We start from the raw sequence: 22526 nt of genomic DNA on the forward strand, positions 1-22526 counted from the left end.
TATTCTTTAGATATTCTTTTATGTCTATGCGGCTAAATATTTGCATCCAATATGGAAAATACTTGCTTCTGGAGTTTTCTGTGCAATGCTTCCAAACTAGAATGTGATATAGAGAAAGTTGTTTGTTTTGTTTTTTAAAAAAACTTTATTTTTAAAAATAGTACTGAAGTAAAGGGGTGTAGCTCAATGGTATATACTTATCTAGAATGAAGAAAGCTTGGGTCTAATTCTTAGAACATTTAGGGGGAAGTAAGTAAAAACACATTATCACATAGCTTAACAATTTTTTCATTTGATATTAGTCTTTCTTTTCCAATAAATATTTCACTAACCAACATTAAATTTAAAATTTAAAAATTTAAATACGGAAATTAAACTGTGCTAAGTTTTCAGTGTTTAAAAATTCACTTTCAAAATTAGGAATTCTTGAAAAAATCCTAATACCATCCAAATTAAATGACACTCAGTTATAAGAACAATGCTGTTATTGATGTTTAGTAGAAACATGGCATCTATACAACAATGTTATGAATTACTAAATAAATATGAAACATCAAATTCAAAGTCAGAGTTGATACTCTAAATTGCAGGTAGTTAAAATGAAACATTTTTTACATCTCTCTTTCTATTCAATTACATACTTTCTTAGTAACTATACTCTATTAGGTATTCTATTTTATTTACCTCCATTGGCATCTTATTTTAAGATACTAATAAATTTTGTGTTTCTTAAACCAGATAAATCAGTGAGACCCTATAAATGCTACAAGTACCTACCACCCGGGTCCTACAAGCAGTCCTCAATCTTTATCTATTAAAAAAAGTTCTTAGTTTACTGTCACTAGGTATTTCTAAAAATAGAGAATATTTAAAAAAAACACCTTAATTTCAATATCCTTTGTTTCAAATCTGTATCAGAATGACTGTAACAAGTGCATCAAAAACACTGATTTATTTTTTTCTAGCCAAACTTACTAGCAATTATTAGAAAATAGATCTTTTGTTCTTACACTGTATTTATATACTATGCTTATAGTATAAGATACTCACAATGGAGTACTGTCATTTAATCAAAGATAGCAGCTCAGGCAAACTGACAGAAGACTTCTACAAAGTACAAAATCTTGGTATACAACCCATCCTAACCATTTTTGTCTAAGAATTAAAACATGCCAAACCTACTTTGCCACAATATTATCGATAAGGGGTTAGAGAGTGGAAGGAGTAAGGAGAGAAAGAAGGCAATTACTTGAAGGAAGTAGTAAAAAAGAGACAAATCTATCACTGGTTAAAATTTTTTAGGGAGTTATACACTTGGAAAAACTTCCACCTCAACATGAAATGTGAATCAGTTAATTTTAAGATTTTAACTTTTTCATACTAACATTAGGAATGATTATTACAATCCAACTATATTGTACTTTTTAAAAATTGCCTTCCAAGGCAACCTTTTAAATAATTTCAACCTTTTTAATAATTGGCCAAAGCTATATAATAATGGCTTCATTTTTCCCTCAATGCAATACTAGTTTCATTCTCCAGTTTCCATAGGTCGTGATTCTAAATTAAATTCCTTACTAAATGAAGGCTACACTCCCTTCCATAGCAACCTAATGTACATCAATGGGTCTCAGCTTTGCTACAATCTCCTATCTACTACTCTTTGAGGATAAATTCCTAAAAGTAAAATGTTGAGGTTTGGTCTGTTGCTAACTACTGTAATGCTAAATAGTGGCCCTCAAGGTCTGGTTGCCTCAGGGATAAGAGAATCCTCACGTGCATCAAGTGACGCTATACATACCTTGCTCTATAATTTAAAACTGTTGGTTGAAAAAAGATGCCTATAGCCTATAACTGGGCAGAAGAGAGGTAGACAGAATTTCATTTCCTGGGCTTGGGGTCTGAGGAGGACCAAGAGGGGGAAAGAGAGAAGGTGAAAGGAAAAGTCACTGTGGAGTAGGTGAATCATGAAAACATGGCCATGAGTGATGGCCAGCTTGAGTTAAGAGCAACCCAGATGAAATATGTCAAATAATATCTAGGGGTTATTTACAGAGAAGTAGGCGGAATATCTTAGAAAGTAGATATCTGCCCAGCTCTAGTGCTTTAAAGGCTTATTATAAATATAAATGATTTTTTTTTTTTTGTCTTTTATCTGGGAACTGAATGATCAAAGGCAGGGTAGAAACTTGCAACTAAGGTTAAATAATTACTACGACATATTAGCGACCAATGTGAGGTGTCATGCATAAATGAATTATCCTTAATATAAATATAAAGGATGAATTAATAAGGTGGCTATATGTCTTTAGCTTATGCTATTCCCCAATATCCACACAGAAGAAACAGATTTACCCAAAACTTGAAGCTCAATAGCTGAGCAGTTAAATGATTTACTATTACCTCCTATGCTAATCTGGCTACCTCCCAGCCCCATCCCATGATATTGCATATTATTATTGATCTGGTTCTTCAGACCCATTCTTCATGGCTCCATCATGCCACTGATTTGCCTTTTCTTCCTCTCTCTTTCTCTTTCCTTTGTTGGCAGATGTCCTACCCTACTCCCTATTCTGCCCGGCCGTTGGGTGATTAGCAATTATTGTCAAGGCAGTGAATAAATGGTAAGAACTGTTTATATAAACTTGAGACAGGAATTTCTTGGTCTACCCATTACATTGCGGTGGCTGGATTGAAACAAGATAGGAGGGCAAAGAAATCAACATTTGAATAATCTATGGGTACCGTTGACATAGCATACAAAACAAAACATTATGCCTACAATAAAATAACCAAATAAAAGGCAGAATGTGTATGTGTGTACTTTTAATCAACAGTAAAATAACCATAGCATATCATTTACTGACCAAAGCAAATACAGTAAAATCACAACCAAACATGTTCATAAAACAGGTTCTACAGTTTACCATGGCAAGTATAATGGTGGATATGTTGTTGTTGTCTGTTGTTGTTATTTCTTAAAGAAATTAAACTCATGGCTATCCTGAGTTCAAAGAATGTTTTAAAAAGAAAACAATAAATCCCAGTATATAATTGAGAATCATTCTCAAAGGCAGTAAGTCCCCTACAAATGGGTACTTGGAGCACTGTACTCACAGATTTACATGTTTGCTGTATGGTTCATTTTAACTTATATGTTTTATAATGTTTCCTAAAAATAAGTATTTAACTGAGGTAAACAGTTTTCTTATCTTGTGCCAGTTACAAAGAAAAGAGTAAACCTGAGGAAAGAAATGTCTTTATAATTGGTGGTAGTGCTTTGAGTGTGGGTGGGTATGCTACAGAGGGAAGTATCATACCTAACACTGGCTCTTCTTTTAGAGATATAAAAAAACAATAATTATAAGAATGGACAGGGAGGGGGAATAACTAGTTTCCGGTTATTAACAGAACTCCACAAAGGTCAAAAAAGGCACTAGATGCCCTGAAACAGACTGCTATTAGCTACCATTTGAGTACTGGGTACAGAACTCACATAATAACAGTAATAACAGTCACTCTTAACCACTGAGCCATCTCTCCAGCCCTAGCTTGTATTTAAAGAGAAAATTATTTATAGGGAGAAAGTGCCCCTCAAACTCTCAAGGAGAATTCATATAGAAGCAATTAGTTTGAAATATGATATACCCATTCTCTTCTTCCTGTTAAAAATTATTCTGTCTACTAGACAGCCAATTAATCTAATCTATAAAATGGTAAGTGGGTATTTACAGTAAACTTTTTTCAGTAAATTAAATCTTTAGATATCCTCTTCTCCCATCTTACTTATTATTACTTCCACCAGATAAATTGTCAGGATACTGTAACTACTATTTGCCTACATCCCACATTCCAAAACATAAAAGGAAATTTCCAAATGCCCCTTGATTCTTTGTTATCTTCACAGACCAACTTTTTTTTGTTTTGTTTTGTTTTGTTTTGTTTTTTTGGTTTTTCGAGACAGGGTTTCTCTGTATAGCCCTGGCTGTCCTGGAACTCACTCTGTAGACCAGGCTGGCCTCGAACTCAGAAATTTGCCTGCCTCTGCCTCCCGAGTGCTGGGATTAAAGGCGTGTACCACCATGCCCGGCTACAAACCAACTTTTTGTTTGTTGTTTACTTATTTGTATTGTAAGACAAAAATCTCAACTCTGTAGCCCAGTCTGGTCTGGAAGATACTACACTAGCCTCACTCTTACAGCAATTCTCCTGCCTCTGCCTCCCAAGTGGTGAGCATGAGCAACCACACATGCACGTGTGCGTGCATGCATTTATGTGCACAGGAAAGCAGGTGCCCTCAGAAGCTAAAAGATAGTAGATTCTCCTGGAACTGAAGCTAGTTACAGCTGGTTGTGAGCCATCTAATGTTGGTACTGGGACTCAAGTTTCCATCCTCTGAAAAGCAATAAATGTTCTTAAATGTTGAGCCATCTATCTCTCCAACCCCTAACTGGACATTTTATAAATTTAAAATGTAGCTAAATTCACAAACAATGAAGTTTAAGAAGTTAGGGGCTGGCAAAATAGCTCAGGAGGTAAGGAAATATACTTGCTGACAGGTTTAATGGCCTAAGATTTGCTCCAGGACCCACATGGGAGATGGAAAAAAAAAAAACTATACAAGTTGTCCTTTGATTTTCACACCCATGTCATAACATATGCATGCACATATGTGCAAACACACAAATAAATTAACTAATTAATTAGTACATTCAAAATAAGAAATAAAAATAAAAGTTAAAAGATACACGGTTTAGTGATAACTAAGGTCACTAAATGACAGACAGTCCTGAGGGCATTCCAAGTCTAGGCCCCTCTTCATGTGTTGTCAAACTAACATCCCCTCTCAGTACAAGAGGGTGTAGAATAAAAACAAAACAGATTCCATAGAATTCTGTATGCTTTTAGTATGATAGTCGGCTTTAAATAAGTTGCCAGCTTCAACTGATGTTAAAACAGTAAGTTGGGCCAGAAAGAATTCAGTAGGTATAAAGCACCTGTTCTGAGAACCTGAGTTCAATCCCTGATAACCTCTAGGTGGAAGAAAAACACTGATACTAAATGTTGTTCTCTCCATTCCATACCACATGCATGCCCCCCCCCCACAGACACACACAAACAAGTAAATAAATACATTAAGGGTTAAGGGTTGTTATTAATGCCTGTTATCCTGATGAACTGAAGCTATTTTGCTCAGTACTAGCTAGCATTACATAACAATCCGAAAATCTCTAAGTGATCATCTACTACTTTTGTAACTTTTACATACTAGAAGACAGGAACTTGGAAATGTTTATATAAATCTGCAAATATAAATATCAGAGCTAAACTGGGAATTTCACAAAGTATGAACATATCAGACTAAAACTACACTTCCATTAGGAAAACGTAAGTGTGGCCAAACCCAAAACTGGCAGGATACGATAGCAATGTGAAATACTAACAATCCATTAGTCCTCTGAAATTTGCCTTTTTAAAGGATCTAAGGTGCCAAATTAGACCATTCACTCGTATACAAATTTAAAAAGCTGCCTGCCCTTCCCCAGTACAAAAAGAAAACTCCACAGTAAAGGAAAACTGTTCTTACAATTGATAACATTTAAACTTAGGGTAACACTAAATCTCTCTCTCTATGCCCTGGATGTATTTGTTTTCAGCAAATGGGAGCGGAGTACCTAACTCCTACATTCAGAGATATAACTTAGTTTTCTTGATGAAAAACATTTAAAAAAATAAACTAGTTTTATTTAAGGTTCAGGCTCATTTGTTTCTCTCCTGTATTATTTGCCTTTCCAGTAACAATAATTATATTATATAATATACATAATACATATGTATGTATTGTGGTTTTGTACTGGCCCACAAAAATCTGTGTGTATGTGTGTGTGTAAATATGATATAGGAATATGTACATGACTCAACAAGAAAACAGATTACCTTTTGGATAATCTTCCAATAAGAGGTTGAAGTGACCTAATTGACAAAAGAAATCAGACTCCACTTTCCCTTCAGCTTTTAAGATTAGAGATTCGTAGCAGCGAACAGCCTAGGAAAAAAAAAAAAAGAGCACAAATGTTTAAGACATGGGTAACAATCGTAAAAATACATTTCCTCCTTAAGATTATTCACACACATACATACATACTCTTTCTCTTTCTCTCTCTCTCTCTTTCCAGAAAATCAATATTTTATTCTTATATCTCAGTATATCATTCTTCATGAGAAATAGATTCTTTAAGTATTTATCAGTGATTCCACTAATTACGGCATGTCTTTCCCATTACAAAATTGTAACAATATTGACAAATCAAATAAAGAAGGAGCACTTTAACATATGACCATTCTCTCCATAAATTACAAGTCTAAACTATTACTGTAATCTCTGCTGATATAATCAAACCTATTTCCAAATCAAATATTATCCATCTTTCCTACAAGCATGAAGGACTTAATTAAATTATATGAGAATTCATACAATCTCTGTAATAAGAACAACTACCATTTATATTCAATGGTTCACTTTAGCCAAAATCTATAGCAGATTCAAAATACTTTTGTCTTTCCCTTGTTATGAACTTCAGTCAAACACATTAATTCTATCTTTTTTTTTTAAAGATTTATTTTTATTTTATGTAAGTACACTGCAGCTGTCTTCAGACACTCCAGAAGGGGGCGCCAGATCTCGTTACGGATGGTTGTGAGCCACCATATGGTTGCTGGGATTTGAACCTCGGACCTTCGGAAGAGCAGTCAGGTGCTCTTACCCATTGAGCCATCTCACCAGCCCTCACATTAATTCTATCTTACACTTCCAAAATATTTATATACCCTTACTCTCACATTTCCTTTCTCGGAAAAGAAAAAAAGCTATTAATTCCTTTGAACTCTAAAAAAAAAAAAACAAATGAGAGCCAGGCAGTGGTGGTGCACGCCTTTAATCCCAGCACTTGGGAGGCAGAGGCAGGCGGATTTCTGAGTTCAAGGCCAGCCTGGTCTACAGAGTAAGTTCCAGGACAGCCAGGGCTACACAGAGAAACCCTGTCTCAAAAGAAAAAAAAAAAAAAAAAAAGAACACAGTTTGGTGACATATTCCAGTTGTAATATGCTACAGATCTTGAGGAACTTCGCTTACCTCAATTTTAAGAGTCCTGACAAAATGATTAAGATCTCAAAACTGGACCCTGAGATAGATCAGTAAGTGCTTGCAACATAAGTCTGACAACCTGAATTAAGATCTCCAGAATCCATATAAGAAAGTCAGACTGTCCTATGACCTCCAGAGTTGCACGTAAGTACCCTCATACACAAGCATGTACACACACAAACAGACAAGAAGAGAGGGAAAAGGAAGGAAGAAAATTTTCTGTAACAGAAGACCTGTACAGACTCCAGCCAAACAAAATCCTAGACTAGAAGGCAGAAGGTATGAAATCCTACCAGGAGCTAAGGCTCTATTAGCATTTCTCGACTGCAGAAAGAAGGAAAGTCAGATGTTTTGCTTTGTTTTAATGATGTGACCCACTATAGACTGGCCCACACACCAGAGCAGGCCCCAATCCCAAAACTAGATGGCAACACAAACTGGACTCAATGGGGAAAGGAGGAAGGGGTAATCTCAAAGCTGGGTAGGAAGTAGGGGAAAAATATTAAACCACTTGATTGAGACTTTAGGTAAGATACTCTGCATTTTTAAAGATTTCTTAGGTTTCTATGAATCTATGTATAAACCCTTTAAGAATTATATGAGAAAAGACTGTAATGTGAAAATTTACCTAAGAGTCGTTTTAAAGAATCACTTTTTTTCAAGAAAAAATTTCAATACAGTTTTAATACTTACTACAGGTTATAAAAAAAAATGCTTTTGAGTCACAGCTGGCTCCAATACTCAAGAAGCTGAGGCGAACTGCTACAATTTAAGGGCCAGCTACATAGTAAGACCTTATCTCAGTGAAGTAAAAGAAATGTTTAGGGCAAATAGTGTTCACAATCTGAAATGTTTTTAATTTGGATACATTTGCACATACACATAATGAAACATCTTGAAAATAGATTCCAGCCCTAAACAGTGAATTCATTATAACTTGTACACATAGCCTGGAGACAATTTTGTATTTTTAGTGTACCTGCATTTAACTTTGTCTATAGAAAGATATAGAAATTTTCCATTTGTAGTATCCTTATATACACAAAAGAGTGAGTTTAAATTTTAAATTTTCATTGAGGGATGTTCACACTATTACTGTAGAAAAAAATGACAATCCTCTATTATTTTAAGGGATACAAATATTAAACATTCTTACAAAAAGCACTGAAATATTGACAGTTCAAAGATTTTTGTGGAATAATTGTTATTTTGTGGACCAAATTATATAATAAATTCAACCAATTAAAAACATTTGGTGTAATGCTAGCTACTATTCGAGGAGTAGCTACTCAGACTGGAACTTAACTGGCTGCTAGGCATTAAAAAATGAAAGCAAGACAATATTTAGCTTCTTATAGTTTTCTTTCCTTCTACATTCCTTTCTTGTCTTTTATAACCTATTTACTTCTCATAGTCCTTTGTCATTCTCCAATTTCATTATCTGTGTTCTTAACTAAAGTTGGTTTCTAAGTCACTTCAATCCTACAAATTTTATGTAGATATCTTGCTTTATCAAAATCAGAAAGAAGGACAAAATGAAAGAGAAACTGGTGGTACAAGACTTTATTCCTAGCACTTGGGAGGCAGAGGCAGGTGTATCTCTGTGAGTTTGAGGCTAGCAAGTTCCAGAACAAGCAGGGCTGTTACATAGAACAACAGCTGTCTTGAAACTGTCCCCCACCCCTTCAAAAAGGAACTTGGGTCTTTCTCAAGTCTTCAAGCTAAGAACTACAAATGATTTATTTAACAACTATCAGGTTTTTCCCATTTGGACATTCATAAAAGAAAATTTAATGGTTATCCTCATATTCAAAAAATTTCCTCTTAAGTTCCCTTTAGTCACACCAATCTAAATTTCTTCATCCCTATACATTAAGTATTTGTCTCATAGTCATTATCCTTTTTTTATCATTTCCCAATTCTAATGAACATAACATTACAACATGGGTATAACTTCATGCACCAAGGTTTCTCGTTTCTACAGCCTAATTCATACCTGAATGAAAAACTACTCTTTTAAACAGTGTTGTTAAATATACTACTAATAATAATAATAATAATAAGCCTTGTTACTGCTACGATTCCTTTCAAGACCCAAACTATTATTCATTGCCTATTGAATATTTAAGCCAACTCCCATTCTATATTTTAAAATGTTTTGCCTATTTTACAATTATGTATTATCTTCAACTTTTCTCATGCCACAAATTCCATTACCCATTCACCTCCAAAGAGGTAAAATATACATAGTTCTGCAAAAAGATTTGTTAAAGATATACAGATGACATCAGGAAAAAAAAAAATCTTTCTGCCAGGCACTATTACCACTATCATCCATTTACTTATCATATTTCTAGTGTGTATAACATGACAAAATATATTATATATAAAATAAAATACAATACTAAGCATTATATATATCCATATACAAAACAAATACATATTTGAGTGAATTTCTCTTAATTTTCTGATTTATTGTAGTTTATTCATTGTGAATCTGCAGAGCAAACTCAAAGTAAACAAATTATCCTGTATATTTGTTGTTTTTTTTTTTTTTTGGTTTTTTGGTTTTTTAAAAAGGTCTCTTTCACTTAAGCTGATATCCTTCCTACCCCATGAATCAAGCAAATTTTATCCCTCTCCAGGTATTCAATGATTCCTTTGCTTAACTGCTTTTAAATTACTGAGTGTATTTATGAAGTATACAGATAAAAGTCACCTGAATTCAAACTATTTGGGAAGTCACATGTTCTTGAAACTTGAGAAAATACAATTAAATTGATAATCTTCAAGTATTGATTCTTAATGACATTTTTTCTAGAAGTTATCCATCACAATCTCAAGCCTTTATTTTTAATTTCCTTCACTATTTTACACATCACTAATTCAAAAGGAAAAATATCCTCAAATTTCTTTCCCCCTCCTGACCTCAGCATGCTAGTTAATTGTTTTATACAGAAGCAACAGATGTTTTAAATGCCATATTCAAGTTATTTTGCAAATGTAAGAACATACCTTTCCCACCTTACACATTTATATCAACACTGTTTTGTAAATTGCTTCAAATTTTAAGTATCCCAGATACCCTCTCTTCTTTTACAATTAGAACTCAATTTCATTAGACCCACGTTTACATAAAGACATGGCTGCAAAACCTCAAAGTGTGGCCTGATAAACTTCTGCCTAATAAAATGGGAAGAAAAGATGGGCTCTGCTTCTATCCTTGTGTTACTTCTCTGGCTGGAATCAACTACATAGCAGAGACTTCAGTAATCCTCTTGGACTATAGCTGAGAGTAGAGAAAAAGTCAAACAGGTGGTAATGATGTTCCTACAATAGAGTTTCATTCAATGTAGCCTGACAGTCTCTGAGAATTCTTTTAAAAGTAGGGGGACAGACAGGGCATGGTGGCTCATACCTATAATCCCAATACTTGGGAGATAGGACAAGGAATATTGTAAATTCCAGAATGGTCTAGACTACAGGGTGAAGCTGTGTCAAAACCAAACCAAAACAAACAGCAAAATCAAACAAAGAGCCACCTGAGATACTTACTGCCTTGTTGATATTAACCAACCAGGTATTCAAGATGATGCCATAGACAGAGGATGGGGATATAGTTCAGATGGTAGGATGCTTTGCCTAATGTTCCTGAATCTTTAGATTCTACTAGCAGATGATACACACACACACACATACACTGCCTCTCTCTCTCTCTCTCTCTCTCTCTCACACACACACACACACACACACACACACACACAACATGCTATAGCTCATGTCTATGGTCTCACCACTCCAGAGGAAGACCAGGAGTTTAAATTCATAACCTCAGTTCTGGCTTCTCATAGCACTTGCAATGGTAATAACTCTTGTCTTTATTTCTCCCTCACATCTCTTTCCAAGCACCAATCAGGAGCTTTCTTTCCTCCGTACACCTGGCCATCATACAACTGGAAATATTACTGAATTCCAGCTGGGCAGGCAACAGTCTGCTCCAACCTATTACGCTTAAGGAGGCAGGTTCCCTTTAAGCCTTCCTAAGGGGAATAGATGTTCTGGTGGTTTGAATAGGAATGGCCTCTATAGACTCATGTGTTTAAATGCTTGGCCCATAGGATGTGACACTATTAGGAGGTGTAGCCTTGTTGGAGTAGGCATAACTTTAATGAAAGAAGCGTGTCACTGTGGGGGCAGGCTTTGAGGTTTCCTATGGTCAAGCTACATGCAGTGTGAAATAGTCTCTTTCAGCTGCCTTTGGATCAGCTCCTTCTCCATCACCATGTCTGCCTGCATGCTGCCATGCTTTTCACAATGATTATGAACTAAATCTCTGACACTATGAGCCAGCCCCAATTAAATGTTTTCCTTTGTAAGAATTGTTGTGGTCATGGTGTCTCTTCACAGCACTAAAACATTAACTAACACAGAAGCAATTATTAATTCCTTGTTTTAGGGCCCTCCTCCAGAGGCTGAGAGGTGCTGCATACTCTTAATACCAGCAGAAGCGGGCAGATCTGAGTTCAAGGCCAGTCTGGTTTACAGATGGGAGTTCTAGGACAGGTATGGATACACAGAAAAAAATAGTCTGGGTTAGAGGGAGGAAATCTAGCTAACAACAAAAGGCTGTGAGGGCAGCTAAGGAAGAAAGGCACACTATTCCAGCATTAGGATAAAAAAAAACCTATTGAATTTCCTGCTTGGTATTCTTGCTAACTCAGCTTGAATCATGGCACACCCTTCTACAAAATGAAACTGCCTTACCAGGTTACTTTCATTTCGTATGTTTCTTTGTGGGACAATAATGTTCTTTTATAACAATAACTCACTTAATTTCATACTGTTGAAAGCCACTTTACATAATTCAAAAAAGAGTAAATTTTAAGATATAAGATGTTCTGTAAAAGCTGCATTCCTTCAGAGTATCTCTTGAATTAAAATGAACCATTTTCAGAAAATAACTGAAGATTTATTGAATGAATAAAATGCCAGAGTTCCTATTAAATGCATACACAGAGTTCCTATGGTGTGCTGGCTAGTTTTATGCCAACTTGACCCAAGCTAAAAATCAAAAAGCAACTTCAATTGAGAAAACCCTGTCCCCATCCCACAATGGCCTATGGGACATTTTCTTTATTGATAACTGATGTGTCCCGGTCACTGTGCAAGTAGGAGGTGGTCTTAGATGATATAAAAAATCAGGCTGAACAAGCCATGAGTAGCAATCCAGTAAGCAGTAGTTCTGCATAGCCTCTGAACCAGTTCTTGCCTCCAGGTTCCTGGCTTGAGTTCCTGCTGCTCTGATTTCCCTGGATGATGTTTTATAAGCTTCTTAAACTTTCCTCCCCACATTGTTTAAGTCAGTGTTTTAGCTAGCAATAGAAACCCCAAGACATACAGTAAAGCCTTGAGTTTATGTAGAAAATTCTACTACCTATTTCACTTGTAAGTACTTCTAATCTGCTTTGATCTTAGAAATGAAATTTCAAACTTATGAAAACAGAAATATGAACACAGTACTGGCAAGATGTCTCTGCAGGTAGTGTTGTAGATACTGCCACCAAGTCTGACAGCCTAAATTTAATCCCCAGGACACACAAACTTAAAGGGGAAAACTGACTCTTATAGGTTGTCCTCTGACCTTCACAGGGTGGTTGTGCATGACTCATATGCACATGTGTGTAAGCACACACAAATTTTAACATAAAAAGGGAGGGAGAGAGGGAGTCCAAACAGAAATTAATACTGCTACAAGGCTAAATCATAACAGTATGGAAGAACAAAATGATATATGAAACTTTATAAAAACTACATTTTTTTCTACTTTTCAGAAACCATTGTTCGAAAATGAAGAGAAGCATCACAAACTGAAGAAAATCTTTGCAAAACATGTATCTGATACACTTTTATCACAATCTGATACAGTTTTATACACAAACTATGGAAAGAGCTCTCAAAACAAAATAATGTGAAAACCCAATTTGGAGGGAGGCAGATCTCTGTGAGTTTGATGTCTGCCAGGTCTATATAGACAGGGCTACAAATTGAGAGCCCATTTTAGAGGAAAAAAAAAAACAAAAAACAAAAAAAAAAAAAAACAGTATTTTTGCAAGTAAAATAGAGCAAATATGTGAACTGGTACCAACCAAAAAAAAGATAACACACTTGTTATCATTAGAGAAATGTGAACTGAAAAATGTGAACAGCATAAAGATGGCATACTACTATGCATATATTAAAATGTTTAAAATTAAGAGTATCTATTCCAATCATTCAGAAGAATATGGAAGTACTGGAGCACTCATATACTGCTGGTAGAAATGCACCCACTTTGAAAGGCTTTTTCCAGTTTACTATATATAATCTATTAATTCTACTCATTAGTATTCGCCCAAAGAAAAGAAAAGCAACTATATGCCCATATAAAGACTATCAAAGTATGTTTATGGAATCTTTAAACATAAAAACAACCCACAAGCTAAAAGACAATGTGTATGCAAACTGTGATATACTCATATGCTCAAGAACTTCTCAGAAATAAAGGTGAGTACACATTGATACACAGGACAATATGAGTCAATCTCTAAGGTTATGATGAGAAAGAAACATGACAAATTAATATATACTACGTGATTCCACTAAATTAGAACTTTAGAAAATGCAAACTTATCTAAACTGATGCAAAGCCAATTTAGTGGCTACATAAGGATAGTAAAGAAATGCACTCACACTAGAAGCTTCCAACAGTAAAGTAGAGGAATGCAGTCAAAATGTAACTTACCTGGCTGAAAAGGGAGCTAGAAATGTGGGTAGGCCAAGAGCTTAGTATAGAAAGCAGATAGTAGGATGAGATTGATAACAAACAAGAGTATTCAGGGTATCTGTATATATTTTACCTTAAACTACTAAATGAGTTAACAATGGGTATGCCCTGGGTTGGGGAAGGGAATTGCCTTAGGAACATCTGAAACACAATGGGGAAAAAATGCATGTGAATTAAATAGTGACAAATGGTAGTTGCTACAAGTATGTAAGGGGGGGAGGTGGGGGGGAAGCTATTAAGTAGCATCCCAAAGACATTTTATTGCCCTATGTATTGAAATAAGACAAAGGGCTGCATTGTTTTGCCTGACATTGTACAAAACAAAAACATATCCAGAAGCTACAAAGGGAAAATTCACACTATCCTAAGTGACCAGGCATGCAAGAAACTATAATCACAGTCAACAGAAAATCAAAATTATATAAATATCAATGAAATATAAGGTTGAAAAACTAGAGTAAAACATAAACATGTTAAGGAAAGACCACATGTTTCATTTTGGTGTTTTGAGACTAACTGAAAATTACAAGACAAAAAATACACTGGGTAATAGTAAGGGTAGATTGAACATTACTAAAGAACAAAGTCAGTAAACTTGAAAACACAGGAATATAAAATGAGATACAGCAAGGAAAAACATCTTTTAAATAGAACAGTGGTGTGTGTGTGTGGGGGGGGATGGTAAGAAGGGGCTAGAGAGATTGTTGATTGAATAAGAGCACAAGTATGATAAGCAGTCAGTATCCATCTAAAAGCCAGGCATGACTGCAGCACCTAATATTGAGGAGCAGAGACAAGTAGATCCTGACAGAATTGTCAAGCTTCCAGTTCAATAAAAGACCTTGTGACTTCACAGACAGGAATACTGGAAGACACCTGAAATCCAACTCTGAGAGCAGATACACATACTTTTACACTCACATGCATGCATGACACATACACACCACACACAGCCATCGGTAAGTAAAGAAAAACTTTCAAACAACATGGCATATGTGTGATTAGAACGCAAGATGTAAGGAAAATTTTTCTGAAGACACGAAAGCAGATATTTCAAACTAGATGAAAAGTTATAGACCAAGGAACAGATATCAATTAAGAAATATTAAAAATATATCCTGAAAAACAAAAACCTACAAGTCATAACATAACCCTGGGATAAAATAGACCTAGCAAACACTAGAAATGAGGAAAAAACCTCAGAAGTAGACTAGACAAAGACATCTTACTTATAGGTGGAAAGAAAAGCAAATTTCACTTATAAAAACAGTTAAAGCACTAAACCTGAACTAACACCTCCATAGAGTCTGTAAGGTCCAACCAACTCCGTATTTAAAAAAAACAAAACAACAACAACAAAAAACTCCATTTTGTGTGAGACCAGAGGCTAAACCCCAATTTCAGGAAGAAAATCACAAAGTTCACCTGAGCAAACACCCTATGACAACACCTCCCACCCACCCTCCAGCAACAGCTAGGCTACAATAGCAGGATCAAGAGATAACCTGATATATCCTGCAGAGAACAGATAACTTAGACATCCTGGTGGTCAGGTGGTTTTGCCCCTATGTTCAGTTCCTACAGATTATGCCAGAAATGCAGTTTTTAAAATATTAACTTGCTGACCCATATGGAAATTCCCCAAGCTTACTGTAACCACAATAAATACTCTGCACCCCTAGACTTGGGGTTCTCACTCTGACTTGCTGGGACTGTGAGAAATCCAGCTCCCGAGCTCTTAATAAAGACCATACATGTTTGCATCTCCTCGGTGGTCTTTGTTATGCAACTTGGCATAACAATCAATAACTGTATACCAAGCCAAAACCTTTTAAGAAAGAAAAATAAAGTTTTACCACAAAAGCAGAAAAAAAAAAAAAAATCACTACCTACTAAGAAAACTTCACCAGAAACAAAAGTCCTTCAGGCAGACAGAAGATAATACAAGATGGAAATTGAGATCTACACAATAAACAAAGGAAATATAGTAAATATGTAAATATTATACATTAACTGAAATTCCTTAAAAGTTAACTAGGGAGCCAGGAAGACAGCTCAGTGGTTAAAAACATAAATGCTATTGCTGAAGACCAAAGCCCAGTTCCCAGCACCAACTCCCAGATCACCACCAGCTCTAACTCCAGCTCCAGGGGAACCAATATCCCCTTTTGACCACCCAAATGCACATACCAACACTCACAATTTCTTAATTAACACTTAAACAAAAACTATAGTACCAACGCTTTATGAGACCAATATAGAATTAAAATGAACTGCAATTGTCTTTATGAAGAAGTGAAACATGTGGAGTGAAGATATAAAAAACTCTGAAATAATTAATCAGAACATGGGAAGCTAAAATAAGGTAACAAGAAAAACTATGTCATTAATCCAGTAACAGGTAGATTACAAAAAAAAAAAAAAAAAAGCAACCAAAAAACCATAGCACAAATAAAAAGCAAGTAAAATTGATAAGCTCAAATCTATTATCTATAACTGCTCTTTAGGGAGGGAAAAAGAGGAGCTCAGGCTGACCTCAAACTGACTATGTAGCCAAAGACTGTGCTGGTAAATCTCTCAATTGTCAGTTTGATATCTGGGCATACCTGGGGGAATGAAGCTAACTGGGGTGGCAAGACCTGCCCAATGTGGGTGGCACCATTCTCTGAGCTGAGATCCTAGGCTGTGTAAAGGAAGAATGTGAGCCTAAACATAAGCATTTACTGCTTTCTTCTTCCTGCCTAGATGTAAAATGAACAACTGATTCAAGTTCTTGCTGCTTTCACTTCCCCACCATAATAGACTCCAACAATGAGCAAAAATAAACCCTTCCTTTCTTAAGTTGCTTTTGTCAGGATATTTTATCACATGCTGTTTCTACGTCAACCAATCTGGGATAGTAAGAAAATCCAGGAACTACAATCAGACATGCAGAGTTTCAGGGAACGTGAGGCCTCCACCTCCAATTCCTACTAGATTTTCAAAAAACATATATAACTCCCTTTCGTGGTGCCTTTCCTAATCATTTTCCTGACGTTATTATTTGCTCTCTGCCTCATTAATCTTGTTTCTACATTCCTTCAACAACAAATACAAAAACTTTCTAACCAAAGTATTAATCAGTTCCTGTTACAGGACTACCAGTCGCTGTCCACAGAGAAGCAGCTGTCCACAGAGGAGACTGATTGGAATGTTTACCAAGTGGACCCCAATGGTGAAGGTCAGCTACACCCAGAAAATGACTACACCCCTAGACAGCAGGAAGCAATTTAGGAGATCCAACACCCCTATTCCCCTTTTACCATTGGCTTCCCCCTTCCCCACTTTTTTCTTCTCTTTATGATAGGTCACCTCCGAATCCAGCTATGACAGTGACGTCACCCATATAGGTTGACAGCGACCTACTACATCTGCTGCTATGGCAATTACAACACATTCCCAGCATCCACCTGGTCCACCTCCCCACCTTTACCTGTACCAGTTATGTGTGAAGTTACATCACAGCCCATATAAAAGGCAGACCCCACCCCCTCTCTTCACTTCTTCATTTTCTTCGCCCCCTTTTGTCCTTTTTACTCTACAATAAGCCTCTTCCGTGGAACTGTGTGATCTGTCCAAAAGAACCAGGATTCTAACACAACACTTACTTTAAAAAAAAAAAAAAAAAAGTGTTGCTAAACCAGCCTGCCTCCATCTTAGGCTTGAAAGCCATCTTAAAGACAAACTAGGTTCATTCCTGCTTATGATTAAATCTTTGTTTCTCAAGAATTACACTATTCCCACCTGTAACTTTAACTACAAATGGTTCTGTACTGCTTGTTCCAGGAAACAGCAACTGTGCCTTTGTTTTAGAAGGTTGTTATCACCTTGCAACCATGCCTTCATTGTTTAAAAAAGTTATGCTTGTGTTCTACTTCTATAACCCTGCCTATTTGCCTCCCAAATCCCCCATCTGAAAACCCCCTACTATTGAACTGTAAAAATCCTTATCTTTCCCATATCAAGCAGAAGGAGGGTAGAGGAAGAGGAGAAAGAGGAGGAAAAGGTGGAGGAAGAAGAAAAGGAGGGGGAGGAGGAGAAGAAAGAGGGGAAGGAGAAGGAGGAGGAAAAGGAGGAAGAAAAGGAGAAGGGGAGAGGGAGAAAAAGAAAAGGGTTGTTTAGTCATGATTTGGGTAGGTGGTCTATTCTCCTCACATCTATAGAATTAACACTAAGAACCTTTTTTTTTTTTTTTAATTGACTTTGTGTGTGTGCATGTTCGTGTTGGGGAGGAGTCAGAGGATAACTTGTGTCAGTTCTTTCCTTCTACCAGGTGGAGAATGGAACTCAGAAATTAAAGGTGAAACACTTTTACCCACTAAGCTATCTTACTAGCACCAAATAAAGCTTTTAAAACTCCAATTAAAAATCAAACTTGAAGTACTAATATGTGTAAATGCAAATGTCACTTTTATTTCCTAGCTGAAAGGATAGGATGACAGCCATACCCATGGCTTGAACTGAGCCCAAAGCATTTTCTTCTCTATTATAAGTATCCCTAGGCCAAGACCTGAAGCTTCTAGCTGACTGATTCAATCCAGCTTTTCTCAGCTTCTGACTTAATTGCTCTGCTTGGCCGAATACTAACTTTGGCAATATGTTTTAATCCTCTGGCTCCTTCTCTGGCTCATTCTGCCTTCACCTATGTCTAGTTTGTTCCCTCTATCACCTGTCTCTGTAAAACTGTTCTACCTCAACTGCTATAAACACATACCACCTCTTACTGGTTTAAGTAGCCTATCTTTCGTGTGCTATATGTAGTTTTGTAAGTAGGGTGTATCCTATCTCTGACTTATTCTGTCAAATCTTTCTCTGACTAATCTGCAATTCAATTAGACATCCCTTTCAAACATGACTGCTTTCTTCTACAAACTAACCTTACCATCATTGTTAGGGAATAAAGGCACACATGTCTGTATTCCAGCCAGACCATATTGTAATCCAGGATGTGTTTACATTCCAGATGGATCATGTAGACCTAGAAGGTCTTTGGATATGATCCCTTGTCAGAGCAGCCATGTTGCTGGATTAAAATTCCTCTACAAACAAGCCTGTGTTGAAGGGTCCTGTAGCCAGGTGGTGGTGGCACACACCTTTAACCCCAGCACTCAGAAGCCAGAAGCAGTTAGATCTCTGAATTCAAGGCCAGCCTGGTCTATAGAGAATTCCAGGGTAGCCAGGGCTACATGGGGAAATCCTGTCTCAAAAACAAAAACAGAATCAAAACAAAAAAAAATGGATCTCAAGAATTTAGAATTCCCCCATTAAAGGCAGCCAGAGTGGAAAGTTGGGGAAAAAAAACTTAGAACTTGGATGAGGTACCAGAACTGAGAAGGTGACGGTCATATTGATTGCTTATGTATATCTCATGCCTTCTATTTAAACTATACAGTGGTTCTCAACCTATGGGTTGAGACTCCTTTGCGGCGGGGGGGGGGGGGGGGGGGGGGGGGGGGAGGTCACATAACAGATATCATGTATACCAGATATTCACATCAAATTCTTAAGAGTAGCAAACTTACAATTATAAAGTAGCAATGAAGATAATTTTGTGGTTGGGGGAAGGGGGGTCACTGCAACATGAGAAACTGTATTAAAGGGCCACAACATGAGGAAGACTAAGAACGATTGCCCTAGAAGATGAACCTGTAGGAGATGGACCTGTAGGAGAGAGGGATCCCACTTGGTCTTGTGTCCCTCTTCCCAATGTAGCTACATTAAATAAAGCTTTTTCTATTTTTCATTATTAATTTGGCTCTTTTGAATGGCTTACTGATGAGATAAGGATGGGTGACAGAACCTGGCCTGTTCATGTACAAACTGTGATCCTAAGTCTAGTAACAAGTCCCAGCTTTATAATCTGATAACTGTGAGATGTTAATTATGGAGATAAAATCCTAATAGTGAGTTTCCTCATGCATGAAATAAAATATTGTGCACTCTATCTATCTCATATGATCAGGCATGAGATGAATAAAAATGACCCACACCACCATCATACTTTCTGGCCTCACTTCAGAAAAATAACAATCCTGCCATTATTTTTTAAAAACATTTAATCCAAGTTGTACATTTATTACACAGACAAAAGACATTTGGATAAAATGAGGAAATATAAAAAGGAAACATGCTCCCTCAAAGTATGTATATGACGGAAGACAGGGACACTTACACAATTTGAATATCATGAAAATGATCATGATATGTATAGGACTGTTGACTGGGAAATAAAACGCTTTTCCAATACAAGTTACCAATAATATAACAACTACATACTGGGTACCTGTTATGTAGTAGACCCTAGCACTATGTTAAGTATGCATTCAAGATTAAACAAGACAGGCATTATCCTCACAAAAATAGCAATCCAGCAAAGAATCCAAAAATTTCAAAATAGAAGTACAATTGGCACCAGATTAAATTTAGGTAAAATACACATAGGTCAGAGGGGTAGAAACATATTATGAAGAAAAAAATTTCATTTTCCTTTTTGTGATGGTCAATCTTCATTGTCAACATGACAGGATTTAGAATTTCCACCCCAGGAGATCCATGTGGTGCACCTGGATCTGTCTGTGAGGACTTTTCAAAGGAAAAAGACCTACCCTGAATATGAAAGACACCATTCCACACCCTAAGGATCCAGAGGAATTAAGGAGAGAAAAAGAAAATAATGCCTATTAAGAAGTACATACATACTCGATAACATTTGAAATGTAAATAAAATATTCAATAAAGTCAAAAAAAGAAAAAGTAAATATTCTTTTTCTACCTTTTTTGGCCTTCCACATGGCAATCTGCCCAGCTTACTACAAGAAGTAAATAATAACTTTGTTATTCTTTATTTTAACATAATAAGCAGCTAAAAGATAAATTTTTTAACTTAAAAAGAAAGTAAAGATTGGTAAGCCTGGGCTAAAAGGACCAGTTTTCTCAGAGAGGACCCAGAACCCATATGGCATCTCACAAGAGGCTCTAACTCTAGTCCCAGTAAACTCAACTACCTCTTTTGGCCTTCCTAGGCACTGGGAACCAGGCACACAATGTGGTGGATGACATACACGCAAGCACAACACCCATACACATTAACTTTAAAAACAAAAATTAGTAAGTAACTAGACACCAGTACTTTATCTCTCATTTCTTCCCTTCAGTTATCACTTGATGCCCATGTTCAACATAAGAGTACCTTGTCATATACAACATTTGTGAGGGTATAGTAAGATGCAAATATTCCTCACCACACAAGAATACAGACACTGCTCTAATACATTTTCTCCTCCAAATACATCCATGTTAAACCTGAAATTCCTTAATTCCAAAAAAATGCACTGAAACCAATGTGGTAGTATATGTCTTAGCTACTTTTGAAAGCTGAGATGGGTAGATCACTTAAGCACAAGAGTTCCAGATGACTACAGTAAACACTGAAAAGCCTTGTCATTTAAAGGAGAAGCACTTCTTAAACTTTACTTGCCACAATCCTAGCTTGGCAGCACAATACATCTTTGAGCATGGGTTGTTCCATGGCTGACTAGGACCTGTAGCTCACTGCTGTGGCCTAGTATCATAAGAAAACACCTTACAGTTAAGGCCTGGAGATGATCTAAATTCAATGGACAGGTTCTACTAAATGCATATAACTTTTGTAAGAAATAGCAATTAATAATATAAACTTGTGTTGAAGACAAGTAAGATAATTCTGTCTACTCCACCTTGAAAGACTTGCAAAGTGTTTTAATCTTCTTCATTCAGTAAAATCTTTGTTTACACAAAGGCCCAAAGCTCAATTCTAGGAATTTGGTTGCTTGGAGCAGTGACTTTTCCTTTCTTCCTCCACTTCCTAACTGTCAATTTCTTTTAAATTAGCTAAATAAATAAGAAAGTGAGTTTGAACCCCAGCAAATGGGGGAAAGAGACAACCACAACCTCCTTTAAAATAAGAAGCAAGAGCATTTCCTGTCTAGTATGTTGCTCCTCCCCTGGACACACTCTTGATTAAGAGTAAAGTTTGCTTTGTCCAGACTCTACAGTTGGAATGGTGGTTGGTTATCTTTGGGATGCCAATCTTATTTCTAACACTGTTCATACCATTTGGAAAATTAAAACATTATCATGTGAACTTATCCTGAGTTGGCCATGTCTTACTTATCTTAGCTGCCTAGTTCACAGTGAACTCTAAGTATACAGTTTTTTGGGGGTTTGGGGACAACAAAAATTAAACTGATTAACATTACCTTTCTCCCACAATTAAAGCATATTTTGGTGAAAACAGACATTTCTTATCATTCAAAGCAATGACAATACAAATTAAAGACAGATAATTCTGTACAATAGCAGAGTGATGGATGCAAGCAATAAATTAGGTTAGGTCTCAGAACTGAAGTGTCAATGCCTAGTGTAGAAAAAAAGGCTTATCATTTTAAGATACAGTCTATTATTTTCCAAAATTACATTTTCTGTCCTTTCCTTATTTAAGTATAAATAGGACCAAAATCTATGGGCAGCAATTTAAGACAG

General features: G+C 36.2%; 1 protein-coding gene across 11 annotated transcripts in view; it reads right to left on the reverse strand.

Annotated features, from left to right (window-relative positions):
* The window catches only part of Kdm6a (lysine demethylase 6A), a 109523-nt gene that overhangs the window by 71141 nt on the left and 15856 nt on the right, over positions 1-22526 (reverse strand). For all 11 annotated transcript variants that reach the window (XM_029473490.2, XM_029473491.2, XM_021153679.3 and 8 more), the window contains exon 3: positions 5938-6046. In XM_029473490.2, the coding sequence (XP_029329350.1) occupies positions 5938-6046 (109 nt within the window). The remainder of the gene's footprint in view (positions 1-5937; positions 6047-22526) is intronic.

The sequence above is a fragment of the Mus caroli genome, unplaced genomic scaffold (assembly GCF_978045245.1).
Source record: "Mus caroli unplaced genomic scaffold, Mus_caroli_1 scaffold_5, whole genome shotgun sequence".
NCBI lineage: Eukaryota > Metazoa > Chordata > Mammalia > Rodentia > Muridae > Mus > Mus caroli.